Source organism: Lipophrys pholis (genome assembly GCF_963383615.2).
Source record: "Lipophrys pholis genome assembly, chromosome: 19".
NCBI classification, from domain to species: Eukaryota; Metazoa; Chordata; class Actinopteri; order Blenniiformes; family Blenniidae; genus Lipophrys; species Lipophrys pholis.
In genome coordinates, this window is record NC_137647.1 from 24942412 (window position 1) to 24969170 (window position 26759).

Genomic DNA, 26759 nt, shown 5'->3' on the forward strand with positions numbered 1-26759 from the left:
GTAAATAAATATAATTTTTGGAATCATACTTGCTGTCTTATTACTGAGCACAAAGGTGAATGGTCTATAGAGGGCGGCGCCCCCCCTGGTGGAAGCAAAAGGATACATTTTTTTAATATATAAAATGTATAAATAAACTAATACTGTCAAAATTTGTTCGCGCTAACAAACTAACAATGGGCCCTGAACTGTGTTTGCTGTGTGTGTGTGTGTGTGTGTGTGTGTGTGTGTGTGTGTGTGTGTGTGTGTGTGTGTGTGTGTGTGTGTGTGTGTGTGTGTGTGTGCAGTGGCGCGCTAGCCGGAATCCTGGACGCACTGTGCGTACAATTATTTGAAGGTGTGATCATAACTTCTTCACCACCCTCTCAACACACTCTGACAAAACACTGATAGTGGGAGGAGTCCTCAACAAGGTCCTCAATCCACAAGTACACAGAGTTAGTAAAGCAGCAAACACCGACACTGGAAATCCACAGACATAGTCCAGCAGTACATGAGTGACTACGGTCACTAATCAATAGATCAACATGTTCATGTTCCTGCTTCATGTTACTGTCTAGATAGAGCTGCTCAGGCTGGTTTAATCTAGGAAATCATCTTACTGTCTAGATAGAGCTGCTCAGGCTGGTTTAATCTTGAAAATCATCTTACTGTCTAGATAGAGCTGCTCAGGCTGGTTTAATCTAATAACAGTTGAAAACTATTTGGATCAGTGTGATAACTGCAAATAATATATGTAGCACAACAAGGGTATTGTATGTTATCCCCCCCCACCCCTCTCTCCATCTCTCCCCTCAATCTTCTCTCTTCTCTTCTCTTCTCTTCTCTTCTCTTCTCTTCTCTCTCTCTCTGAGCGTTCCCCCCCGGTCGTGTCCAGCAGCCATACCAACTTCTAATAAAGCAGCAACAGGAGGAGACTCCAGGTCTCTTCCTGTTCAAGAGCCAAAACGGTTCTGACTCCAGAAGGTTCTAGATCACATCATGTTGTTTGGTCAAGCTGCCCAACAGGACAAGGGGAAAGAAAAAACAAAACAAAAGAAAGGTGTGACAAAAATGAATATTCTAAAGGGGTGTTTATTTTTGTTTTCCATGGTGTGTCGTCACCTTAACATTTTGCTGGGCTGCTTTCATCTGTGTTGCTGTACGCTGCATGGATTGATGTGTTGTTTGAAAATATACCCCATAAACCTTTTCTTTTCACTAAACTCAGACTAACTTATTTCCAGTAAACCAGACCCAAAACACATTCATTTTCTAAAAAGGATTAATGAAGCATCTGGTTCTATTTGTTTACAAGTATGTTAATAAAAGAGTCCTATAAGTGCTCTCCATTCACTAGCTGTTTAAAAGAACTAGAATGTTTCATCACCAGGGCGCCTCTCTCAATCTAAAAAAGGCAAGATTGTTGTAATGTGGTTTATAAATGCACTTATTTAAGTAAAGTTAATATTGGCTGAAATCTAATAATAATGAAAAGCCCTACCTAAGAAATTTATCACCAGCCACCACTGCATCTGATACAGATCAGATTACATTTTCTACTATCTAACTATCTTCAATAATTATTAATCATTAGCCAAATCCATAGCCAAACTGCCATAACCCAACATAAATGGTACCACGTGATCCTTATGACATAAGAAATCCCTACAGTGGCAACACATAGCCTTTGCGTATTGTTTACACATGGAGTATGAATTAGGCCTAATGACAATTAATAAGTATCTGTATCAGTATGTTTCGGCAAGTAGCTAAATGTTAGTACTTGTATCTGTACTAGTCCTTAAAAAAGTGGTATTGGTGCATCCATAATAATAACTATTATATAAATATATATAAATATTTTGCCCCTCAGGGTGTCAATTGGACACCTCTGCTCTAAAATGTTATTTTCATCAGTTATGGCAGTGGGTCCAGTTCATTCATTAGGGCGATCAGGCGACGCCCCACCAAAGGGGAAAAAAGAGGGATTTTTTTCTAACATATTCTTCTACGGTGTTACAGGGCTGTGACACTTCTAGACAGTTTGAGGTGCTTAATATGTCATTGTCCAATCAGTGCAGGGCTGTGCTCCATGAAGTACCGCCCCTTGAGGGCAACCTCAGTCAATTGAAAATCACCCAGATTGCTCCCATAGACTCTAATGTAAAATCTTTTTTTTCAGATTTCAGTTGTTGCAATGCATTCCTTATGGGCTCCGGGAGGGTTCGCCCTAACGTGCTTACGTCATACCGAACGTGAGCATAGCCAGCGTAGCTAAGCCACGGCACCGCGCTCGTCACGTTGGAGGTCAGTATGTCAGTGAGTGTACAGAGCAACGCCATCCTTTCATTGAAAGAAGTCCCTTTCAGTCGTCGTAGTACTGAAGTTAAATTGGCAATGAAACAATTAGGACCTCCCTGATAAAACAAGTGTCTACCAAAGGAGGGAAATCATATCACCGGGGGTTTCATGGAGCTGGTATGAGCGGAAAACCTGGCTAGCAGGTTGTGAAGCAGCAAATGTATTACTCTGCTACACCTGCACATTGTTTCACCCTGATGGAGCACGGCAGACACCCCCACATGGACAAATCCAGGAGTCACCGACATGCATCATCTGTCTGAAAAGGTGAAGAAACACGAGTCCTCTAAGACCCACATGGACAGTTTTCTACATTTGGGTGGGTGAACATCACAACACAGCTGGATGAGAGCTACAGGCTTACGGTTCACAACGATGAGGTGAGCAAGAACCGACACATCCGAGCCCGCCTCATGGACTGTGTCAAGTTCTGTGGAGTGTTTGAGTTCGCTTTGCGAGGCAAAGACGAAAGTGAGGGTGAGCAGTATCAAGTACCTCGGCATTCATTTGGCAGAGGATCCGTTCTACACCACCAACACTGCTGCCATCACCAAGAAAGCCCAGCAGAGACTGCATGTGGTCAGGAGACTGAGGAAGGCTGGTCTCCCTCCCATCCACCTGACCACTTTCTGCAGGGGCACCGTGGACCTGACCTACCACCTCATCTCCTGGTTTTCAGCTGCACTGAATATGAGACGCAGCAGCTGAACAGGCTGGTGAGAACAGCCAGCAAGATTTTAGGTGTCCCACTCCCAACGCTGCTGGACACTTCTAAGAGACGCTGCATCAGCAGGGCAGCAGCAGTCATCAGGGACACTCCCCACCCTTCTCGTGGACGGTTGTCCCTGGAGCATCCGGTGCAGGACCACCAGGCTCCTACGAAGGTTCTTCCCCCAGGCAGTGAGAACACTGAATGGAAAAGGACTAAAGGACTAAGAACTGTCTGCACCTTGACTGCACTTTGCTTCTGACCATGTGGAATGCCTGTCTGATTACCTGCACTCTTGTTCTGTCTTTTATGTCCTGTTTTTATAATGGTCTTAACTGACGAGGACACTATTTTACTTCTAATTTATTCTTATCTGCCTGTACTCTTTTATGTATTTATTCCCTGTTTTTACACTGCTTTTAACCAAGGAGTACACTAGTTCATTTCTTGTAGTAAGTACAATTTAAATGACGAATAAAAAACCTTGAACCTTGAAGCTTGAGCTCCAACAACCCAGGACATTTTTCGTGGTTTGTTTGACTTGGTGGCTTCGCTGGATGAGGCGTTTGAGGGGCACCTGATAATGGCCACAGTTTTCAAGGGCACGTCAAAGAAAGTGCAGAATGAGCTCCTGGGAAGCATGCTGGCGGTCATATCACGGAGGAGGTCAAGTCCACTAAATTTGTTTCCATTCAAGCGGATGAGACAACCGACGTGTCAACACAGACACAGCTGGTGCTGGTGTCGAGATACATGGACTCAAAGCACGCGGTGCAGGAGCGTTTCTCTGAGGTTCTGCCTGTTATGGATGCAACATCTGAGTCGATTGCTCGCGTGCTTCTGGACAGACTGAGCGGTCTTTTTGCTGAAGGTTAGAGAGAGAAACTCATTGTGCAAGCATATGATGGAGCCGATGTGATGAGGGGAGAGCGGGCTGGTGTGCAGCAGAAGGTGTGTGCACATTTTAAAAAATGCCCATTATGTGCATCACTATGCACATCAGCTGAACGTGATCATGCAGCAGGCCACTTCTCACCTCCCAGCAGTGAGAGTTTTCCTTTCGGACCTGTTCGGTATTGCAACTGTTTTTACCCGGTCACCAAAAGGCACCAGCATACTTGACCAGATTGTTGAAAGAAGGCTGCCAAGAGCTTCATCAACAAGATGGAACTTCATCAGCAGGATCGTCAACACTGTGCAGGGGAACCTCGATGACCTCATGACGTGTTTTGACTCCATCAGGACATCGGGTTCATTTGACAGCACCACAGTGAGGGAGGCCTCTGGCTTCCTGAAGCTGCTGCAGGATGAGGACAGCTGTTTCATCACATCATGCCTCACGTTGACATGCTGTACCAGCAGCTGCAGAAGAAGGACACTGAGGCAGTCTTCATCAAGCGTGCTCCAGAGCTTCACAAGCAGTATGCAGGTCATAAGGTAAGATAAAATACTGAACCTTGTCATGAAGAAATACTCTCACTGGCCCCTTTATTAGGTAAACATGTGCAACTTAATACAATCCAAAACAATAGCTCTGCTATCAAATCTGCTTCAATATCATTTATACATTTTCAGTGTTTGTTGATGTCAATAAGGTGATAATTCTACTTTTTCTATTACTGAGGTCATAGTGGGTGATTGTGGAGTATTAGAGTACATTATATTGACTGGTGTTCCAAATATTTTATCCAACCCATTAACATACAAAATAGTAGAAACAATCAGTACACCACCACCACCACCACCCACTGCAACATCAATAATAAAGATAAAGTAGAATGATCACTTTTCTGACCATGTCAAAGCTGAACATGTATAAACTTTGTAAAAGCAGAAGTTATAGCAGCTTTTGTTTTGATTGAATTGGATTGCACAGGTTGATTTAATTCAGTGGCTGACAACTGTATGTGCATAAAGTAAAGCACGATACTATTATTACTAATAGCTACATATATATTAGTGTTTTGAAATGAGCATCTTCTTCTCTTTTTCTAAATGCTACCAGCCACTCATATTGTCCTGTGCTCACACTGTTGATCTGTCTGTCCTCAGAGACTCCTCTCAACAGCAGCAGGAAGCAGCGACAGGAACCACAAGACCAAGGAGGGCCTTGGGAGGAGAGGAGAAGCAGAAGCTGTCTAGGGAGATCAGCAACACAATCCACCACCTTGTGAGCGCCACACTGCTCTACTGCCATACATTTCCTGTGGAGGCTCTGAATGCCACTGTGAGGGCATATCCCATCCTGAGCAAGGCAAAGCTCAGGACAGAACTGTCTCTCATCTGTGAGAATCCAGAGTTCAAGGGCTGCTGTGGTGCTCTGGCACTGTACCAGGTTCTGCAGCATACAACCTCAGGTTCAGAAGCAGTTTCTCAGCTCTGATGTAGATAGTGCAATGTCTTAACATGTTTTTTTTTGGTTTTTTTTTACATGATCCACAGCCCTCCAGCTATATTATGACTGTATTATAATGACTTCTGAGGGGCGGCATGGCTTGGTTGGTCGAGTGGTCGTCTCCAAATCGGAAGTTTGATTCCCATCTCCACCTGTCCACATGCTGAAGTGTCCTTTAGCACTGTACTCCCAATCGATTTACAGTGCCTTGCATGGCTGCAGCCTCCATTGGTGAATGGGTGAATGTGATTAACAATGTAAGGTGCTTTAGGACTGCTCACGCAGTTGAAAATCACTATTAAGTGAAGTCAATTTACCATTTACTGAGACATCAAAGATATGCAGGAACGTGACCACAAAGGACTAAACCTCAATCGGTCTGATCTAAAACGGTTTTGTTGCTATGCAATACCTCTATTATGCAAAATAAGCAAAGCTAACAGCTGAAGTATTTTAGTCTGTACGTGAACGACTTATAACCTGATCCCTTGAAATGATTTGGATAAACTGTATGTATTAACACCTTTGACATTAACAACTTTCCACGAAATAGTGTCAAAGCTCAGTTTCTTTCATTGTATGAGCTATTATCTCTGCTGAGAGAAAGTAGAAGGATAACAGTAACTCCAAAACTCCTGCCAACAAGAGGAGCCTGGAGCAGAACTACAGCAGCGGTGATATCATACTACTTTCTTTAAGACAACAAGTACACTAAAAATATGTGTTGGGTTTGTGTCAACAGCAAACAAAACCAAAGGCAAGTCAAAAAATAAAAATGGTAATCAAAGATAAAAGAAGCGATTACCACATCTTCTCAATGCATCATGACTTACCTCCAAACCAGCGTCTGTAATGGTGGACCTCTTCAGACTGACTGAGCGAACGCCTTTCTTGGACAGCGGGTAGTTATCAATGAACTCACAAATGTCCAGGTCTGACACCCCCACTAAGCAGAAAGACTGGAAACCACGCAGGGCGAAGGCCTGCAGGCTGACGAATTCCTTCTCGCCGTTAGGTAGTAAGGTATATAACTCCTTGGCATGCAGGATGGGTGTCACACTCTCCCAGAACTTGGGCTGGTACAGCACTTTGCGCCATGTCTTGCAAACCTGGGCGAGCACACATTTCTCAGCCGTTGTGAAATACCAAAGCAGTCGGTTGAGCAGCTTCTCATCCAGGACAAGCTGCCGCTCCAGCAAGATTGGTTTCGGTAGGGTGAGGGGCGGAAACTGACGGAGAGATGGCTTCAGGCCCACCAAAGGCTTTCCGGGCTCCAGGTCTGAGGCCAGCAAAGGGGTCGTGGTGTGAGGCATGCCGGGGCCGTCCAGGTGGTGATGGTGGTGGTAGGGGAGGGAGGACGGTGGAGGAGGCAGGATTGAGGGGACGGAGGAGGACTGGCACAGGCGATTCTTGGCAGCAGGGGTCCCCTTGGTGATACTTGCACTGCCCAAACCATTGGGCTGGCTCGGAGGCAACTTCACCATACCGTTGCGAGTCACACAGGGAGACTTCAGCTCGCTGGGGGCGGACATGTTCAACATTGGAAACCTAAGATAAAAGCACAGATCATATCAATCATTGAAATGTGTGTGAATGATTATTTAACCTAACAGAGTAAACATTCAATATGATTACAAAGAGATAATCACATTTCAATTCCAACCATAAATACTGAATAAACTTTGCTTCGAAATGGTCAATTAATTTTACCGATGTAGCACTTTTTTCAATGTTTCAGCAGTCCCAAAATGATTCACTCACACAAACACACACACACACACACACACACACACACACACACACACACACACACACACACACACACACACACACACACACACACACACACACACACACACACACACACACACACACACACACACACACACACACACACACACACACACACACACACACACACACACACACACACTCATCCTGGGCCCCAGCAAAGCTTTCAGCCGGCCTGGGTACAGATGCCATGAAGGTGATCAGCCCATCACAGTGGGAGATGGGTGATCGAACCTGCAACCTACAAAACACCAATCACACTACTATCTGAGCCTCTACCACTCCAAATCAAAGATCACTTCATTCAGAGGTGTTCATAATAACAATTTTCTCAACAACTACATGTAAATACTTCCCAAGCGCCTGGACATGGACTTGAACCTGTTGCCCTTAGATTAGTCGAATGTTCTATTGAGCATCTGAGTGACACTCACCTCCAAGTAGGGCTCCTTTTAGCTTCAACCATACCCCAAGAATTCAAACAAGCAAGACAAGAGAGCACTAGTGAAAACAGGCACAAAAACACAAGTGTTGTTGTTCGACTGCATTGATGGACGCATAAAACCAATGTAAAAATGTGCAGTGTGTCAGTTTGTTTACAGAATGCTAAAAGCCTCACTGTCAAACATCGTGGACATACAGTACCATCAGGCCGTGCTTCACTGCATCTTGTAATGGAGGGTTCTATCAAACAAATAACTGAATCAGAACAATCCTTCATATTGTGTGATGTTCATTTCTGTCAAAGGTTGTTTAACAAGATAATATGGAAGGCGGCCAAGAGTTATTTTCTGACATTTCTTACTAATTGTCAACATTTCATTCAATATCCAAATTATACTTAATTTAGGAAAAGATTCTTGTTGTCTTTGTAATGTAACTGCTTAACAATAGCTTAGAGTTCAGAGCACAGAAGGTGTATGAAGGCAAAATACTGTAGCAAAGGCTGGGCTTCAGGGCGTGGATGTTAAAAGACTGTTTAAGAATGGTAACATCTTAGAAGACCATCCATCTCTGACCTACTTCATATATTCTCTTAATGAGACACAGAGCATGTCAGAAGATATTACTTATGAGGGTCCAAGCCCTGAAAGTGTGAGAACCCTATTGGAATGCAAGGAATAATTAGGTACCAAGCCCAAAAGGCCAGGACCCTTTTGTGTTTGTAATGTTTCTGATTGTTTTTTCTTTGACTGCTGACGTGTTTTTGAGCCCAAATTAGACCCACTAAAAACCCTCAAATGTTGACCAAATTTGGCACGCACATCAAGATTGGTGAGAAATTTAAGGAAATGTAAACAATGAACCACAGATTTCCAAAATGTGCTCCCTAGCGCCACCTAGAAACACTAAAACGGCCACCACCCTGTCGGAATGTCGTAGGGAGATAAAACCAAAACTCAATTGTTCATCTCATCAAGACCTAAAAACTGATACCCCTGAGCTAAATTCAACAGGAAGTCTGGAATATTCCTTTCAAAGTAAGAGTTTCACCCAAAAAATCTCCCTCATGCAAACGCTATTACCTCTGAGGGAGAATGAATTTGACCCCTGAAACATGCTCAAATGCTTAGAGAGATGAAACCAAAACTCACTTGTTCGTTTCATCAACACCAAAAAATCCCATGCTGATACCCCTGACCTAAATCAAACAGGAAGTCTGCAATTTGCCTTTCAAAATAAGATTTGCAAACACTAACCCTTCTGAGGGCGAATATCGTATTGGCTTCAAAACACTATTAAATGACAGAGGAGACTCTCCTGCTCAATAATTCAGTTTAACTTTTTGACTAGTCGAACGGTTTAGTTTTTATTAGGCATCAACGTTTCGAAAGCTGAATCCCTCCGCCTCCTTCTGCATCCTTCCGCCTCCCTCCGCCTCCCTCCGCCTCCTTCCGCCTCCCTCCGCCTCAGTCCGCCTCCCTCCTCTCATTGAAATACATGGGAAAACCAAAATGTCTCCTCAAAGACAGCCCTGATAGAACACCCCGAACAAGTGGAGACTGTGGTTAAACCTGAGCCACAAAACGAGCCGATCAGAAGCGACAAGAACCTTCCGAACAAGACGATGTAGCACATGAGGGGAAAATTCCATAAAACATGAGCTTTTTGACGAAGAGAGAACAATGAGGGAATTTTTTTACATCCCGCGATTTCAAGCGACATTTATCATTGAGTCAGATGGAGCAAAATCGTGCGTCTGCGTCAAACTGCACCTCCTAGTGTCTAAAGTTTATGTCTGACTCCTTCGAAACCCACACAGACTGATGGACAACTAATTTTCTTCTCTTTTAATTTTATCAAAATATTTGCCCAAAAACTGTGTATTCTGATGAGTTGTTTCCAAAATATGTGGATAAAATCCATCCTCTCTCACACTCTGATGATACCAGGTTGATCTCTGGAGGTCAGTGTTGCATCAGTCACACCCAGGATTGTTCAATACCAAGAAAGTTCTTGTTTATGAGCTGACCTGCTATCATGTGCTACATCAACAAGCTACCATGCTAATGTGTGCTTTGTGGACTAGCTAACCTGCTAATATGCGGTTCATGGACTAGCTAACCTGCTATCATGTGCTACATAAGGAAGCTAATATGCTAATGTGCGGTTTGAGGACTAGCTAACATGCTAATGTGCACTGTGACATTAACAAGCTAACATACTTATGTGTGATTCATGGACTGGTAAACTAGCTAACATGCTATTTGTGGACTAGCTAACATGCTAACATGCACTTTGTTGCCTTGCTAACATGCAGTTAGTGGACCAGCTATCATGCGGTTAGTGGAAGAGCTAACATGCTAACAAGGGGTCTTTGGACTTTCTAACATGCAAACAATCAAAGCCTCAAACGCCTTCAAAATAAAAGTCTGGTTTTTGATAATGACAATGTAAAACTTCAAAGTGGATATTAAGTGTTTAACTAGGCTAGGGGTGAGCTGGCTTTCAAAATAAGAGCCTCCAATCTTTTCAAAATCAAAGTCCGTGTTTAGTAAAAATGACACCACAACCCGAAAAAATTGAATATTTAGGGATTAGCTAGATCAGAGGATGGTTGGTTAATTTAATGCTAATGCTTTTTAATGCTTTTTAGTGCTAATGCTAGGCTTGTTAGCTTAGTAGATTATCATGTAAAATAAGACCAGATTCCAGGTCAGGGACACCTGGGGAATATTATGTGTCATTTTCAGGTAGATAACAAGTACTAGCCTAGCATGCTATTTAGCATGCTAGCAAAGTTTTTTCAATTGAGCTGATATTTGGGGGTGGCCTAAAGGCTAGGGCTAGCGTTACGGATCACTAGCTAATTAGCTGGGTCCCGCCCACGTTTGACCCCACCCTACAGGGTTACAGGGCCAACCCTAGCTGAAAGTATCTTGCTTTGCTTTATCTCAACCCCACCACCCATCCACGCCTACTATAGTAGATCCTTATCTCTGGAAACCAGAGAAATTAGGGTTAAGGTTGGGTTAACTGGTGGCCTATATGCCTATATATGAGCTACATTAGAGTTTAGTTGGCTTTCCAAAAAAAGCACCCCCCCCCCCCCCCCCCACACGCACACATTTTTCAAAATAAAAGTCCTTTTTTGTTTAAACCTTCAAAATTAAAAATGTACTCATGATTAGGCCAAACCAGACGGGCCAGAGTCCAGAGTGTGAGGTACCGATCAAGGCTGCTTGCAGCTTTAATTATTATTTATTTATTTATTTATTTATATATATATATATATTTATTTATTTTATTACTATTATTATCATATTTTTTTATTTTACTGCCAGAACTACTGCATTTTTGACGGCCTCAACATGCCCAAATGCTTGTGATAATGTGCTCATCAGGTGGCAAAATATTCTATATTTTATGGTCATTGTGCATGTGTTTGGCAAAATGGCTCCATTGCGCCTCCTATATTGTTTTCACATTTGTAATATCTGCTATGAGCAACACGTTTAAAACGTTTGACCTATGTTCAAGAAATTTGGTGGACATATGCAGCACGAAAATGTCACTGACACTCACACTCTAAATGTGTGAAACAAGTTCCTCATAGACGTTAAGGCCTAGAAAACTGAAGTTTGGTTAGTATATACTACAGGCCTTCCTGATAAAAACGCATCAAAATGTTACTCAAAACTCAAAGGACATGGGACTCCAATGGAATGGATGAGAGACTGATCAGACACTCGAATTGAGCGATGCTGCATTTTGGTCAAGTAAATTGATCGACACAGAGAGTGGACATCATACATGTGTAAAATAATTCCGAGCAGATGCAGACGGCAGGGAATTCACACATTATTTAATGATTTCGACATCCCGCAATCGACGGGGAGGGAAGGTGGAGGGGAGGGGAGGGGAGGAGAGGAGAGGAGAGGAGAGGAGAGGAGAGGGGGGGGGGGGGGGGGGGGGGGGGGGGGGGGGGGGGGGAGGGGAGGGGGGGGGGGGTTGGGGGGGGGCGGGAGGGGAGGGGAGGAGAGGTTTTTTGCTTTTAAAAGTCCCTTTATTAAAACATTTACTGAACAACAGTCACCAACAGACTCATCAAAAGAGTTTCCTTAAACAAAAACTAATATTCAAATCCTCGTCGTCCCCCACCGAACACAAAACCCCCCCAACAGCCCAAATCTCCCGAAAGGCCTTCACATTGTCCGTCATTTTGTAATAAGTGTGTTCCACCCTCAGTCTGGCTTTCAGCAGACCCTGCAGAACCGGGACCACCTCCACACTGCCCACACCTTGAGTCTTGTTCTTGCGGGTCAACCAAATGGCCGCCTGAGCAGTGGCAGACAGGAAGTTAATCATCGTTTGAACATTTTTCTTCTTTATACAGTTTTTTGGATGAAACCACTTTTTTAGAAGATCAACCAGTGCTGACAATCGTGGACATTGTGAAAACAAATGAAATAAGGTTTCTGTCTCCGTGCAAAAAAGACACTCCTCCGCCACCCCTGGATCCAGGGGTGCACGGTACCTGGTGGTTGCTATCGCACCATGTATGACTCTCCACTGGAGGTCTGCTGTCCTTTTTTCAACCGGCAGCTTGTACAGGGACCTCCAGCTGGTACAGGGACCTCCAGCTGCCTTTCGGGGAAGAGTCCGTGCCAAGAAGCTCAGACCACCTCGACTCCTTCACCCCTGCCAGAGACTGTAGGTTGAGAACCTTCACACAGAGGTGGTACAAAGGTTTTGTCCCTGCATCCCTGAATGTGTCCAGATGAGGGGCTGTAAAAGACAGCAGCTGGCCTCCCCCCTCCTGCCCCTCCCCCACTGCTGGGGTGATGTAGCTCCTCCCTCCTGCCCCTCCCCCACTGCTGGGGTGATGAGCAGAGAAGGGAAGCTGTAATCACCTCCTTCATCCCATTGATCGTACAGACTGCTGCTCTTTGCAAACAATCTGAGGGAATGTGGTAGAGCAGTGCAGACTTCTTCCACCACTCTGCTGAGGAGCCAGGTAGAGGTGATGTTGCTCCTCCTTCTCAGGTCTTCCACCACTCTGCTGAGGAGCCTGGTAGAGGTGATGTTGCTCCTCCTTCTCAGGTCTTCCACCACTCTGCTGAGGAGCCTGGTAGAGGTGATGTTGCTCTTCCTTCTCAGGTCTTCCACCGCTCTGCTGAGGAGCCTGGTAGAGGTGATGTTGCTCTTCCTTCTCAGGTCTTCCACCGCTCTGCTGAGGAGCCTGGTAGAGGTGATGTTGCTCTTCCTTCTCAGGTCTTCCACCACTCTGCTGAGGAGCCTGGTAGAGGTGATGTTGCTCCTCCTTCTCAGAGTGTCCATGGACGTTGCAGTCATCTTCATCAGGTGACCCAGCTTGGTGCAGCCAGCTTCTCTGAGGTTTGTTTGCAGGCTGGCAGATTGCAACGTCTGAGTCTTCAGAAAGTCATTGAAGAACAAGGGTTCCTCAAACACCCACATACCAGGACGTTCCACTGGAGTACGCTCTCTCTTTAAAGTCCACCACGCCTGCAGCACGGAGCTGTAGAACGGAGTCAAACCCCTAAGGTCTGCCTCATCGTCCTGCAGGAGGAAGAGCTGCTTGTCGTAACCCAGGCGTCCAGCTCTCCTCAGCAGCAGTCCAGCTGTATCAGTCCAACCTGGACCAGGTGTGTCCAACAGTCTTTGTGCAGCCTGCAGCCTGAAAGAGCCAATCAGCCCCTGTCCCCCTTTGGCCACCGGAAAATAGAGCGCTGCAGCACGAATCCAGTGTTTTCCAGACCAGAAGAAATCCCCCATGTCCCTCTGAATGTCCTCTACCAGAGTCCTTGGTGGTGTCAGGACATTGAACTTGTGCCAAAGAGCCGAGGCGACCAAGTTATTGGCAAGCAGGACTCTTCCCCTATAGGACAACTGGGGTAGCAGCCATTTCCATTTGGACAGCCGTGCACACACTTTCTCCTTAACACCCTCCCAGTTCTTAGCTTGAAAGCCCTCCGTACCCAAAAACACTCCAAGCATTTTCAAGGCCTCCCTCCCCCACTGATGCCCCTCAGGCAGAGTGGGGACTGCTTGATCCCTCCACCGTCCCAGCAACAAGCCTTCGCTTTTCCCCCAATTCACCCGTGCAGAAGAAGCTTTTTCATATAAAGACAGGGCGTCCTGCAAGCAATGTACATCCCCCTGATTTTTTATGAAGATGGTGACATCATCTGCATACGCAGAAACAGTTAAATGAAGGTCAAGGTTCGAGGACCCAGGTAAAGAGAGGCCACCGAGTCGTTCCCTCAACCTGCACAGTAAGGGCTCAATAGCCAAACTGTAAAGTTGTCCTGAAATAGGACAGCCTTGCCTTATCCCCCATTGCACAGGGACCGGCCGACTCAGACCCACCCCTGTTTTCACCAACACTTGTGCACCACTATACAATAAGGTGATCCATGACAGAAAACCATCACCAAAACCAAAAGCCCTGAGAGTAGAAAACAAATATGAGTGATCCACCCTGTCGAAGGCCTTCTCCTGATCCAAACACACAATCCCAACATTAACATTATTATCAGACAAACAAACATCAAAAACATCTCGCAGGAGGAAAAGATTGTCCAGAATAGTTCTGTCAGGTACACAGTATGTATGGTCAGTATGCACAATCATCTCCAGAATGTTCTTAATTCTGTTAGAAAGAGCTCTGGAGAGCACTTTGTAGTCTGTCCAGAGCAGGGCCACTGGCCTCCAGTTCTTCAGTAAGGCCAGGTCTCCCTTCTTGGGCAGGAGGGAAAGTACAGCCCGTCGACAGGAAACAGGAAGAGAGCCTGCTCTGCAACACTCCATCAGGACAGCATGGACATCAGGACAGCATGGACATCAGGACAGCATGGATATCAGGACAGCATGGACATCAGGACCAAGAAAGTTCCAGAAGTGTTTCAGAAGGTCAGCAGAGAGACCACCGATCCCAGGAGCCCGGCCTGATGACAACTGGCTGACGGTCAGTAGTGCGTCCCATTCCTCTCCACCTCCACCATAATTCACTGTAGGGATGGTATTGTCCTGGGGAAGAATGGTGTCTGATTTTCTCCAAACACAACGCCTGCTATTCACACCAAGGTTTTCAATCTGAGAGTCCTTCAGGTACATTTCGTAAAACTTCAGGCTGCCATATGCCATTTCCTAAGGAGTGGCCATCTGGCTTCCATAAAGGCCATAAAGGGTGGACTCAAACTGGAAGGTTGTCCTCCCTCCACAGAGGAACCCTTGAGCTCTGACAGAGTTACCATTGGGTTCTTGGTCACCTCCCGGACTTAGGCAGCTCTCCCCCTACTGGTTCAGTTTAGACATGCAGCTCTTGAAGACTCCGGTTGTTGCTGCTGGTTCTGAACGTGATACATTTCTTGCCACACATCCTCGCCGGAGCTCCTGCTTGACTGTTACCTGTGAAGTGGACCATCACATCCAGTCGCGGAGGAACGTACCGGACTGGTGCGCACCACACCTGCATTCCACCAGGATTGCCCTGCTAAACACGCGCTCCATTGCAAACAAGGCGTTTACCCTGTGTGACCTTTTCATCAAAGAAAAAAATGGATTTTATATTCTTCACAGAGACTTAGGAACGGGAGAACGAGTATGTTCATGTTAAAGAGTTGTGCCCCCTGGACTGCTCCTCCATGGGGACGGTGTCCCCATGGAGGAGGCCTGGTTTTCCAGGACTCTTTCTACCTCAGACTGATGGACACGAGCGCCTCCAATTCCTTTGAACTGCAGATGTGTAAGGTTGGAAACGCACACTCCTTCCACTGTCTCTTAATGTACCGACATCCTGGTGCCACTGGTGAGTTTCTGTCGTCCATCATTAAACTGAAGAATTTTTTAATCCTTGGGGATTTAATATTTCACACTGATGATCCATCTTGTCCCATGGCAGCTGAACTGTTAACTCTTATAGACTCCTTTAACTTTGCCCAGCACATTACTGGTCCCACTCATGAACAAGGCCACACTTCAGATTAGTTTTTGTCTCTTAGAAAAGGCATTGAGGATTATCAAATAAGTGACCACTGTTGTATCCTATTTTTGGGCTCAAGACTCCATTGAACTCCTCCAGCTGGTCAGAGAGAACAAGCTGGAAGAGGCCAGTGTTCTTTTCCACGATGTGGTGTTTTCACTTGGATACTATGTCCAGCTCTGCTGAATAGAGGCAACAAAAGAGGGACTCCTTGTTCAAACAGCAGCTCCATGATTGTGACAGCATTGTTGGCTGTCTGAAAAATGGTTTCACTCAAATTCCAAACAGACTCTACACAATGTAAACGACCAGTTCAGTGCAATACACTGTTGTCATAGTTACATTACAAATTTTTTTTTTAATGTTTTTTTAAAAATAATTATTTGGCTCATTAGTAGTAAAAGGTAAATTAGCGTAAACACCTGAAATTACCTGAAATATGGAGCAAGTGAGCCATGTTGTTTCTCCCCCAGAGGAGAAACAACAGGAACAGTAAACAGGCCATAAAACAGCAGGGAGGAAGGCAACGACCCCACGAGGTCCACAACCCCCAGGTTGGGGACCAATGGAAACTGTGCAGCGAATGCAGAGCCCCAGCTGCCAGCCACTCACCAGTAGAACCCGACCCGGACACCACAGGGGTCCAAAATTCAAACTTGGTGAAACTCCCTTCCAACCAACTGTTCCTGGCTTCTCATCCCGACCGCCGAAAGGGACACACGTCTCTACCGCCTCGGGACGGTAAAGAGAACACAAAAGTGGAAGCACAGAACCAAACCAAGGTTCAGCCCGCTGGATGAGCAGGACACAGTTTGGACTACCTTGTCTCTTTTCCTTTTTCGTATTTTTGGGGGATTCTGGAGACGCGAGCCTGTTTCTTCCTCCCTTTCAGCTGCCCCGGTGTCCACTCCTGCAGCTGAAGCGCCAGGTCTCTGAATTCGGGAGCCAAATTCAGACCTGGGAACAACCAGTTACCGCAGCCTCAAGCCCCCTCTCTCTTCTTCCCCTGCACTAACTCGACTCCGTACGTCTGCAGCGCTCGTGTCGTTATCTGATGGCGATAAGCTCACACACATAGCCACATTGAGCACCCGAACCCCTAACTTGTGCCACTAATCCCCCTCCGCACGATCACCAGGGTTCATGTTCCGACATCCAGTTAGAACTCCGGCTCAGAATCAGACTGACAGCGTCTCCCTATTGCCACGGCAACTGCTTTCCGCCGAGTGCAACCAGGTCGCCATTTTGGCTCTTTGAAACAATATCAGAGCTGCCATTTTGGATGAGGATCCGAACTCATCCACCACCTGGTGGACTTTCGAGGTCATTGCACCCGCTCACACTGACCCTCCAACGTCTACCTCCACCTGGTGGACGTTTGAGGTCATTCCACCCATTGATCCTCATCACTCATCACACATCACACACACACACACACACACACACGCCATCTTGGAAATCCTGTCCAAGATGGCGGCGCACATAGGCGCTGCCGCTCGAAGCTCCTCCGTAGGCAGTGCGTTTTATTGTTTTTGTTCATGTGTTTGTTTTTCCTCGACCCGACCTGCCGTGTTTTTACCACCTACAGCCGACAGGATCTTTTTCGCATCGGATTACGGAGTGTACAATGCGAAACCAAGGACTTTTTTTTTTCTCTCACAATATACCACCGGGCATAGCGCAGGCTCCCCGTGGATAATCATTCCCACGGGCAGGAGGAGGAGACGGCGGGCGGAGAGGAAGCAAAAGCGAGATTCAACCTCGTACAACTGCGGAGAAAGCCACAAAAACCGCCGCTGTCCAGCATCTTCCTTTGCATCTACGTGACCAACAGCTGGTGCACAAACACCACCATCATTGACAGGCACTGCTCTGACAATCTAGAATAATAATAATGGCTTGGATTTATATAGCGCTTTTTTCGCACTGATTCAAAGCGCATACAGAGACCATGATTCATTCACACCAGTCCCACCAGTGATGCTAAGCTACGTTGTAGCCACAGCTGCCCTGGGACTTCTGACGGAGGCGTGGCTGCCATTTTGCGCCAATGATCTCCGACATTCATGCACCATCCCATTCATACGAGGCAATGTGGGAAAAGTGCCTTGCCCAAGGACACAACGAAAATGACTGTTTGATAGAGTGGGATTCGAACCGCTAACCCTCCAGTTATTGGATGACTGACTCTACCCCCGAGCCACCATCGCCCCCCGCCGAATCATCATCACCCCCATCGAATTTATCAAGGTTAGATGCAGGCCCCTGGACCGCCAGCGTGAGCTTACCGTTGTCCTGGTAACGGCTGTCTATATTCCACCGGATGCTAACGCCAGCACAGCTCTTAGCCACGTGGACATTGCTCTCAGCCGGCAACAGAACAACCACCCAGGAGCAGTGCATGTGATCGCGGGGGACTTTAATCATGCTGAGTATAAAGTAGTATTTCCTAAATTCCACCAGCACATTAAATGTTCCACCAGGGTAGCTCAGACCCTGGACAAAGCCTACTCCAACATCAAGCATGGTTGCAGGGCCTCCCAGCTGCCCCCTCTGGGCTCTTCTGATCGTATGTCGCTGCTCTTGATCCCAGCATACAAACCACTGAAGAAACGATCCAGCACATCACCATCTTCCATCCCAGCAACACCACCACCAACTGGGGATGCCTCACAGGCGGAGGAGCTTAACCACTTCTTCGCCCGCTTCAAGGTTGAGCCACCGGTGGGGCCCACACTGCAGCTGACATCCCCCCACAGCCAGACCTTCACCGTACAGGAACAGGAAGTGAGGAAAGCTCTGAGGGCAGTGAACCCCCGAAAAGCTGCTGGACCTGACGGTGTAACTGGAAGGGTGCTGAGTGGCTGTGCTGACCAACTGGCTGGGGTTTTCACCAGCATCTTTAACCAGTCCCTCTCCCAGTGCTCCATCCCACCCTGCTTAAAGTCCTCCACCATCATCGCTCAGCCAAAAAAGAAGAGTACCAGCAGCCTCAATGACTACCGGCCTGTAACCTCCACCCCCATCATCATGAAGTGCTTTGAGAAACTTGGGCGGAGTCACATCACATCGTGCCTGCCACCCACACTGGACCCCTACCAGTTTACCTACAGAGCCAACCGTTCCACAGAGGACACCATTGCCACCGCTCTGCACACCACACTGACCCACCTGGAACAGTGGGGGAGCTACGACAAGCAGCTCTTCCTGGACTTCAGCTTTATCTTTCAACACCATCATCCCGAGCAGACTGGTCGGCAAGCTGGGGGTCCTGGGTCTCCCCCACAACATCTGTACTGGGTTATGGAATTCCTGATGGACCGCTCCCAGAGGGTGAGAGTAGGACACCACCTGTCCCCAGCACTGAGCACCAGCACCGGTTCCCCACAGGGCTGTGTGTTAAGCCCCCTACTCTACACCCTCTACACCTACGACTCCACCCCTACCCACCCGAGCAACACCATCATTATGTTCATGGACGATACGACAGTGGTGGGGTTCATCTCTGGAGGAGATGAGATGGCTTACAGGGTGGAGGTGGAGAGTCCGTCAGGCTGGTGCACCACCAACAATCTCATCCTGAACACCTCCAAGTCGAAGGAACTGATCGTCGACTTCAGGAGGACTAAACCGGACATTCAGCCGATCACCATGAATGGGGAAGGGGTGGAGATGGTGTCAGACTTTCAGTTCCTGGGCATCCACATCAGCGAGGACCTAATCTGGACTATTAACTCCACGGCAATCCTGAAGAAGACACAACAGAGACTCTACTTCCTGAAGAAGACACAACAGAGACTCTACTTCCTGAAGAAGACACAACATAGACTCTACTTCCTGAAGAAGACACAACAGAGACTCTACTTCCTGAAGAAGGCACAACATAGACTCTACTTCCTGAAGAAGACACAACAGAGACTCTACTTCCTGAAGAAGGCACAACAGAGACTCTACTTCCTGGAGAAGACACATCAGACTCTACTTCCTGAAGAAGACACAACAGAGACTCTACTTCCTGAAGAAGACACAACAGAGACTCTACTTCCTGGAGAAGACACAACAGACTCTACTTCCTGAAGAAGACCCAGCAGAGACTCTACTTCCTGGAGAGGACACAACAGAGACTCTACTTCCTGGAGAAGACCCAACAGAGACTCTACTTCCTGAGGATCCTCAGGAAGAACAACCTAAACCCGGAGCTCTTGTTGAGCTTCTCCCGCTGCTCGGTGGAGTCGGTGCTGAGCTACGTCGTCTGGCTGTGGTTCTCCAGCTGCACCACAGCAGACAGGAAGAGGCTCCAGAGGGTCATCACCACCGCCCAGAGCTGATTGGCTGTCCTCTTCCATCCCTGGAAGACATCTACAACCCCCGCTGCCTCAGGAGAGCCCCCAACGTCCTCAGGGACTCCCCACATGACCGGGGGGTCCTCACCTCTTTGAGCTGCTGCCATCAGGCCAATAAGGACAAAAACAAGCAGACTAAAAAACGGTTTCTACCCCAGAGCTGTTGTTGCCCTGAGTGCCTCAATACACCAACAAACCCTGAACTGCTGTTTTGTCCCTCCTGTCTTGTAAATACCCCCTGGGGACTGTACAGTTTTTTAAAGTTTTTATGTCTGCACTTTTCTATTTTATTTTTGCAGTTTAATAGATTTTTCTTGTTGTTAATGGTATTTGCATTAATCATCTTTGTACTTTCCGTTGTTTGCATTTGAGTAAATTTTGGAATAAGTTTGTGACTAAATGTAGTAAAAGTGAAACTCTGTGAATACTTCCTGGAGATACTTTATACTTGACACAGATGGATTTATCTTAATAATCACTTGCTATTCATATAAACTGTCACATCTTAGAGACATGAACAAAAGACCACCTTTTTAAAGAAAATATGTTGTGTTTTGTTTTTTTAATTTAGATTTTTAATTTGAATATACAGCAGCTCAAATATGCCCTCAGATTGTTGCTTGACTACAGAAACCTGATGACTGACAGTGTTGTGAAACAAATGACATGGTAAATATAAAGGAAGAGGAAAGTTGGCTAAAGGAGTCAGAAGATCCTATTAAATCCACACCATGATTCGTCCAACCGTTTAGAATTGAGACATAGTTTATGGAGTTTATGCTTCATAGGGACTTCTCAAAACTATGAAACATGGCTCACTCGCTCCCTATTTCAGGTCATTTCAGGTCTTTACGCTAATTTACCTTTTACTACTAATGAGCCAAATAATTATTTTTTAAAAAATGTAACTATGACAACAGTGTATTGCACTGAACTGGTCGTTTACATTGTGTAGAGTCTGTTTGGAATTTGAGTGAAACCATTTTTCAGACAGCCAACAGTGCTGTCACAATCATGGAGCTGCTGTTTGAACAAGGAGTCCCTCTTTTGTTGCCTCTATTCAGCAGAGCTGGACATAGTATCCAAGTGAAAACACCACATAGTGGAAATGAACACTGGCCTCTTCCAGCTTGTTCTCTCTGACCTCACCGTATTCGCAGCGGGAGGGCAGCTCACAGGCTCAAACTGCTCAGCTACTGTATGTAATGCGCTGACTGTGGGGCTTTGCACATAAGAGGCTCTCAGTCCCACAGCTGCACTATTAACACCTTCTACATAAGCTTCAACTCATACAAAGAGTCAATAGAACAGCTTTTTCAGGACAACATATAGTCTAGTATTTCAGGTTTCACCACATCTTTGCTGTCAGTTTGTGAGCAAATAAAGGCTGGCTCTGCCTATGGTGGTGCACAAAGGAAGTTCATCCTTTACAGAAAACATAATACATAACAGCTAGAGCAGCTGAAGCCAAAGCGATGAAGCATTCAAAAAAAGCAATGCATGTTTTGGAGTGATATCAGGGTGACCCATCAGGGAGCACATATAAAAAAAAGGCAATGGCTCAGCTGTCACGAACATGAAATGGTGAGAGTTCATTTTGAGGTAACGAACACACATCTCTAACAGGAGGTGAATCTACCGCTTCCTTAGGCCCTGTTTACACCACAACTTTTCAGCATGCATTTTTGTTTCACAAAAGTTTCACATTTATACAGCAATCTATTGACAAACATGTGCATTTCCACGGAAATGGCAGAAACACTGAAAACACTGAAAGCATGCATGCGTGCAAATGACAATATACCATAAACATAAACAATGTGAGAACGCCACCAAGCTGGATTGTTATTACAGCGGCTGTCAACTATAAAACAACCTAATCCCAGGAGACATCCCCCATTACACAGCGACAGAGCCTGAGCATTTTCGAAAAGTCTCACCCTGGGAACTGATTTAAAAAAGCTGCATTTTCAGAGGCTGCGTCTCCCAGTAGTTTGGAACTAAACGACTCCCTTCTCTCAGAATAAAATTCAAAGAAACAGGCTTCCCTACTTTTATTAGTTGGATGCAGAGGCCAATGGCAGTTCAGGTGTGTGAGCATATGTGACTGTTTGTACATGCGGGTACTATAAGTGTATATACATGTCTAGAATGTATAGAAGTATTTAGTCTATTGAAATAGAATACATGTATCTGTCTTTATTTGTTACATTTCAAATAATATCATTCCATAACCATGATAGTACATTATTATATATTATATGTAAGCATCTTATTTCTTTAAAATATGTAATTTATTCATACCTTTTCAATAGATAATTAACCTTAATATAATAGCACTAACATGTATTATTTATTTAGGAAGAAGGGGTGGGATTGAAGTTATACTCCCACTCCTTTTTGGACATGGAAATTATTGTAGTTTACTACTGTTACTTAGTCACTGATCGATTGGTTAAATATCTTTTGTTTCTTGGTGTGCACTGTTGATTTTGATATTTCAATTTGAGCATGTTCAAAAAATTTAAATGGAATGAAATGAAATAACCTTAGTTATTTAAGTTTGCATTTTTATTTGACTCTGTTCTATATTTCTGTCTATCAAAAATAAAAAAGTGTAAATTTCCCCATGGGGATGAATAAAGTATCTATCTATCTATCTATCTATCTATCTATCTATCTATCTATCTATCTATCTATCTATCTATCTATCTATCTATCTATCTATCTATCTATCTATCTATCTATCTATCTATCTATCTATCTATCTATCTATCTATCTATCTATCTATCTATCTATCTATCTATCTATCTATCTATCTATCTATCTATCTATCTATAAGCTATTTAGTGTTTACTTTTAAATCCTTTTAAAATGACTGTTAAATAATATTTTGCAGAATTACCTTACTTTAATCAAGTTGATATGTTTTATTATTCCCATTTATCAGAGTGTTGTTATTTACCTTTTAGTATGTTTATGTTAACACGTTGGAAAAATTGCCAAATTTATATAAATTAGAATATGTTCAGAAAGGTACTTTGGTCTTTTATATTTTTCTGTTGGGGCAATGTTTTACATCAGGAAATGGTTTGGTTGCACTGCTCAGAAAATTGCAAATTATTCAAGAAAATTATTGTAAAAAAGAATTGTGATGGTGACTTTAGTACCAGAAAGTGTGTTGTGATATTTTTGTCACGTTGCCCATGCCTTCTCTAGATTCTGCAGAGTCGCCGCTCACACTGACAACCCTGAAGCAGACAAAAGAGTAGTGACCACTCCCGTGGATGGCGGGTCCTCTGGTGCCCCCAGAACGTACCCCAGTGTAGTATTGTATATGGACCCCCTGGAAAATGGACCCGTGGTCCACTTTTCACTGTGGAATATGGGAATATGGACCCACTACAAAAATGTGCTTATAATAAAAGCTCTTGGTGAGGAAATGGACCCCACCACACAACCCAACGCCACAAAAGAAATATTTATCAACATTTGATTGTATTTGTATTTTATTCACCTCAGTTTCACATTTCCAATTGTCAAGAGCTCAGAGTTTTCAGAGAATATCAGTGCTCATCATGGGTCTTTTTTTGCATTTGAAATGTTCTTGACCAGAAAATTCATCACACCAAATTTTTGTAATATAAACAACATATTCAAAGACATATATCACTGATATAGTTGGGACAAAACAGGTTTTTTAAAATATTTTTGTTAATTAACACTCTAATTTAGAGTTATATAATTCTGTAAAAATAAAAGTCTTAGCTATTTGATCCTGTAAAAGAACAGGTTCAAAAATTAAACATGTTTCCCTGTCCAAGTTCTGTGTCGCCTCTGTCAGGCACACTAAAGGCTTCACATGCTGTCCACTGTACGCATTTGCACAGTGATGTCAAAATCGTCATCTGCCCCTTTGCACAGGGTCCGCTGCGGCCCTACTGCGGCCCTACTGCGGCCCTATTGTGGCCCTACTGCGGCCCTACTGCGGCCCTACTGCGGCCCTATTGTGGCCCTACTGCGGCCCTACTGCGGCTCTACTGCGGCCCTACAGCGGCCCTACTGCGGCTCTACTGCGGCCCTACAGCGGCCCTACTGCGGCCCTACAGCGGCCCTACTGCGGCCCTACTGCGGCCCTACTGCCGTTCCAACTGCGGCCCTACAGCGGCCCTACAGCGGCCCTACTGCGGCCCTACAGCGGCCCTACTGCGGCCCTACTGCGGCCCTACTGCCGTTCCAACTGCGGCCCTACAGCGGCCCTACTGCGGCCCTACTGCGGTCCAACGCACGCAGCCCCAATTTTGTGACTGCATGACCTGTGCGCTGCCGACTGCTCCTTCTCCAGAGCTGCTGGGTTCTTGTGTGAGGAGATCCTCCGTCTCCCCGTCTGAACAATCACTATTTAAAAGCAAATAAAGATCCAGAGGCTCAGAACTCCTGAAGTGAAACCTAAATTTCTTTAGGAAAGGTGGAGAACGCCGGGCAGCAGGAGTGGAGATAGATTCGGGATCGTTGCGTTACGATATGGAACGTGCACGGAAGTGAGCCCAGAAATGGAACATGAATACAATCATGTGTTCAGGCCTGGAGTGGCTAATCGGGAGGACCAGGACAATTCCCGGGGGGCCGGTCAAATGTTTGGGCCGAGGGCTGGTGTTCACTGTTTTTTGTTTTCATTCTTTCCGGCCGGTGTTCTGTCCCAGCACTGGGTTGATCACATGCTGTCCCTGGGTCGCGTCCGTCCTCGGGCACCTTTTTTAAAAAATTTATTTATTTTTGCCGGGTTTCAGTCACGTCCCCGTCCAGCTCCGCTGGTAGAGCAGGAGACTCTCAATCTCAAGGTAGAGGGTTCAAGTCCCACGCTGGGCACCACCTTCCTGTGGGCTCTCCACCTTCCTGTGGGCTCTCCACCTGCAGGAAGGTTCTTAATGGTGCAATGTGATCTGGGTGACGGTGCTCAGACTGACACCACCACCACCCGGAAACGGATAAGAGGGAAAAGATGGATGAATGGATGGTTTCAGTCACAGCACTGGGACCACAGGGTCACTGGGACCACTGGGTCACTGGGACCACTGGGACCACTGGGACCACTGGGACCACTGGGAACACTGGGTCACTGGGACCACTGGGACCACTGGGACCACTGGGACCACTGGGACCACTGGGACCACTGGGCCGCCTCATATGGGACCGCTTCCCTTGCCTGGCAGCTTTTTTTTTGCAGACGCACCCTGAAGCCATAACTCAGTGGGTTTGAAAGACGGACAGAAAGCACAAGGGTGGAGCAGGGAAGGCCAGAATTAAAAAGAGGAAAGCTCTGGAAACAGATGCAGCTAAATGTGTGAAACTTGGCAACTTTTTCACTAAAACCAGCTTGTTAGAACCAACAAATGAGGACGATGGAACGGGTAAGATGTTTACCTTTGCCACCAAACCACTGTTAAATGTAATTATCAAGTCAATGAAGTCTGTGGCTTTGTGGCATGTAACATAAAATGATATAGTTTAAATAATAGTGTGATGCAATACCACGTAACTGGGAAACCTTGTCTTTTAGCCCCTCAGAAACAAGATCCAGCAGCAGCCATGAGCCCACAGGGGGGCAGGTAGGACTGATCACAGGATAGATCATATTCAATATAATGAAGAGTAGGATGAGACCTGCTCCATATGAGAAAAGCCCTGAGATGCTAGATGATTCAGCTCTACATTAATGAAACTGAGCTGACCTGATCAGAAGGCTTTGTAAAAGGGGAGAATTTAGACCATTTTTAAAATGTGATTTAGTGCCAGACGCTGTGATGAAGGGAATTCTCCTGTCAGGAGAAGGAGCTGTTGTAACAGTGTGTGAACAAGCAAGCATTACTTACATTCTAACCACTTTCTATGCTCAAACCATAGTAGTATGAAATAACATTGCATATTTTGCCACTGGAAATATCTTAATTGATTAAGTTAAATTGTTTTCTCTGTACCAAATGTGCTAAGCCTTACAGAATATTTATTTTTATTGTGATACAGGTGCAGGCCAGAGGAGGGAACCTGGAGGAAGTGTGACGGGGAGAGCTGAGTCTACTCAGGGACGGATTACAGAGGCAGCAGCTCAGCAGCAGAACCCTGGAACAGAAGTTCCAAATGAGACGGAGGAAGATGGGTCTGTTGATAGTTTTGATTACTTTGCTCAACCCCAGTCACAGGATATGAATACCTTTTTTTCTTATCAGAGTAATGCCATACCAAAAGTTTTCAATCACAAAGATGGAACCAATCGGAAGAGGCTGACTTTCTGTGAACACAACAGTCTCTTTACTGTTGTGTTTGTACCTGTGGTCAGGGATGGCCCTTTCATCCAGGGAGGCATGAAAGACTGGAAACACATTCACCAAAGGATAGTGGAGCACCAAAAAAGTAAGACACACAGAGATAGTGCAGATCCTTACTTTCTGAATGTGCAACAAGCGGATGTGAAAGCCTGTAGACTGACAACCAAATGTCATTGTCAGCTGAGCAAGTAAAGCTGAAACGTCAGGTGATGGAGCACATTGTGGATGTTATTAAAGTTATCGGCAAATGTGGCCTGATGTGGGATAAAGAGGAGGCAGGGTACAGCCTAGAATGCATTGCTGTTAATCATGGTGACGTCTTAGAGATGCTTTCACTTTTGTGTAAATATGACACTTGCCTACAGCAGCATGCAAACACTTGTGATAGAAGGCAGAGCAGAGCAG

The 26759-nt window shown here is 45.6% G+C and overlaps 1 protein-coding gene across 1 annotated transcript in view; it reads right to left on the reverse strand.

Annotated features, from left to right (window-relative positions):
- fbxl16 (F-box and leucine-rich repeat protein 16) overlaps positions 1-26759 on the reverse strand; it is an 82428-nt gene that overhangs the window by 31452 nt on the left and 24217 nt on the right. The window contains exon 2 of the mRNA XM_080486920.1: positions 6281-6995. Within this exon, the coding sequence (XP_080343046.1) occupies positions 6281-6988 (708 nt within the window). The 5' untranslated portion in view covers positions 6989-6995. The remainder of the gene's footprint in view (positions 1-6280; positions 6996-26759) is intronic.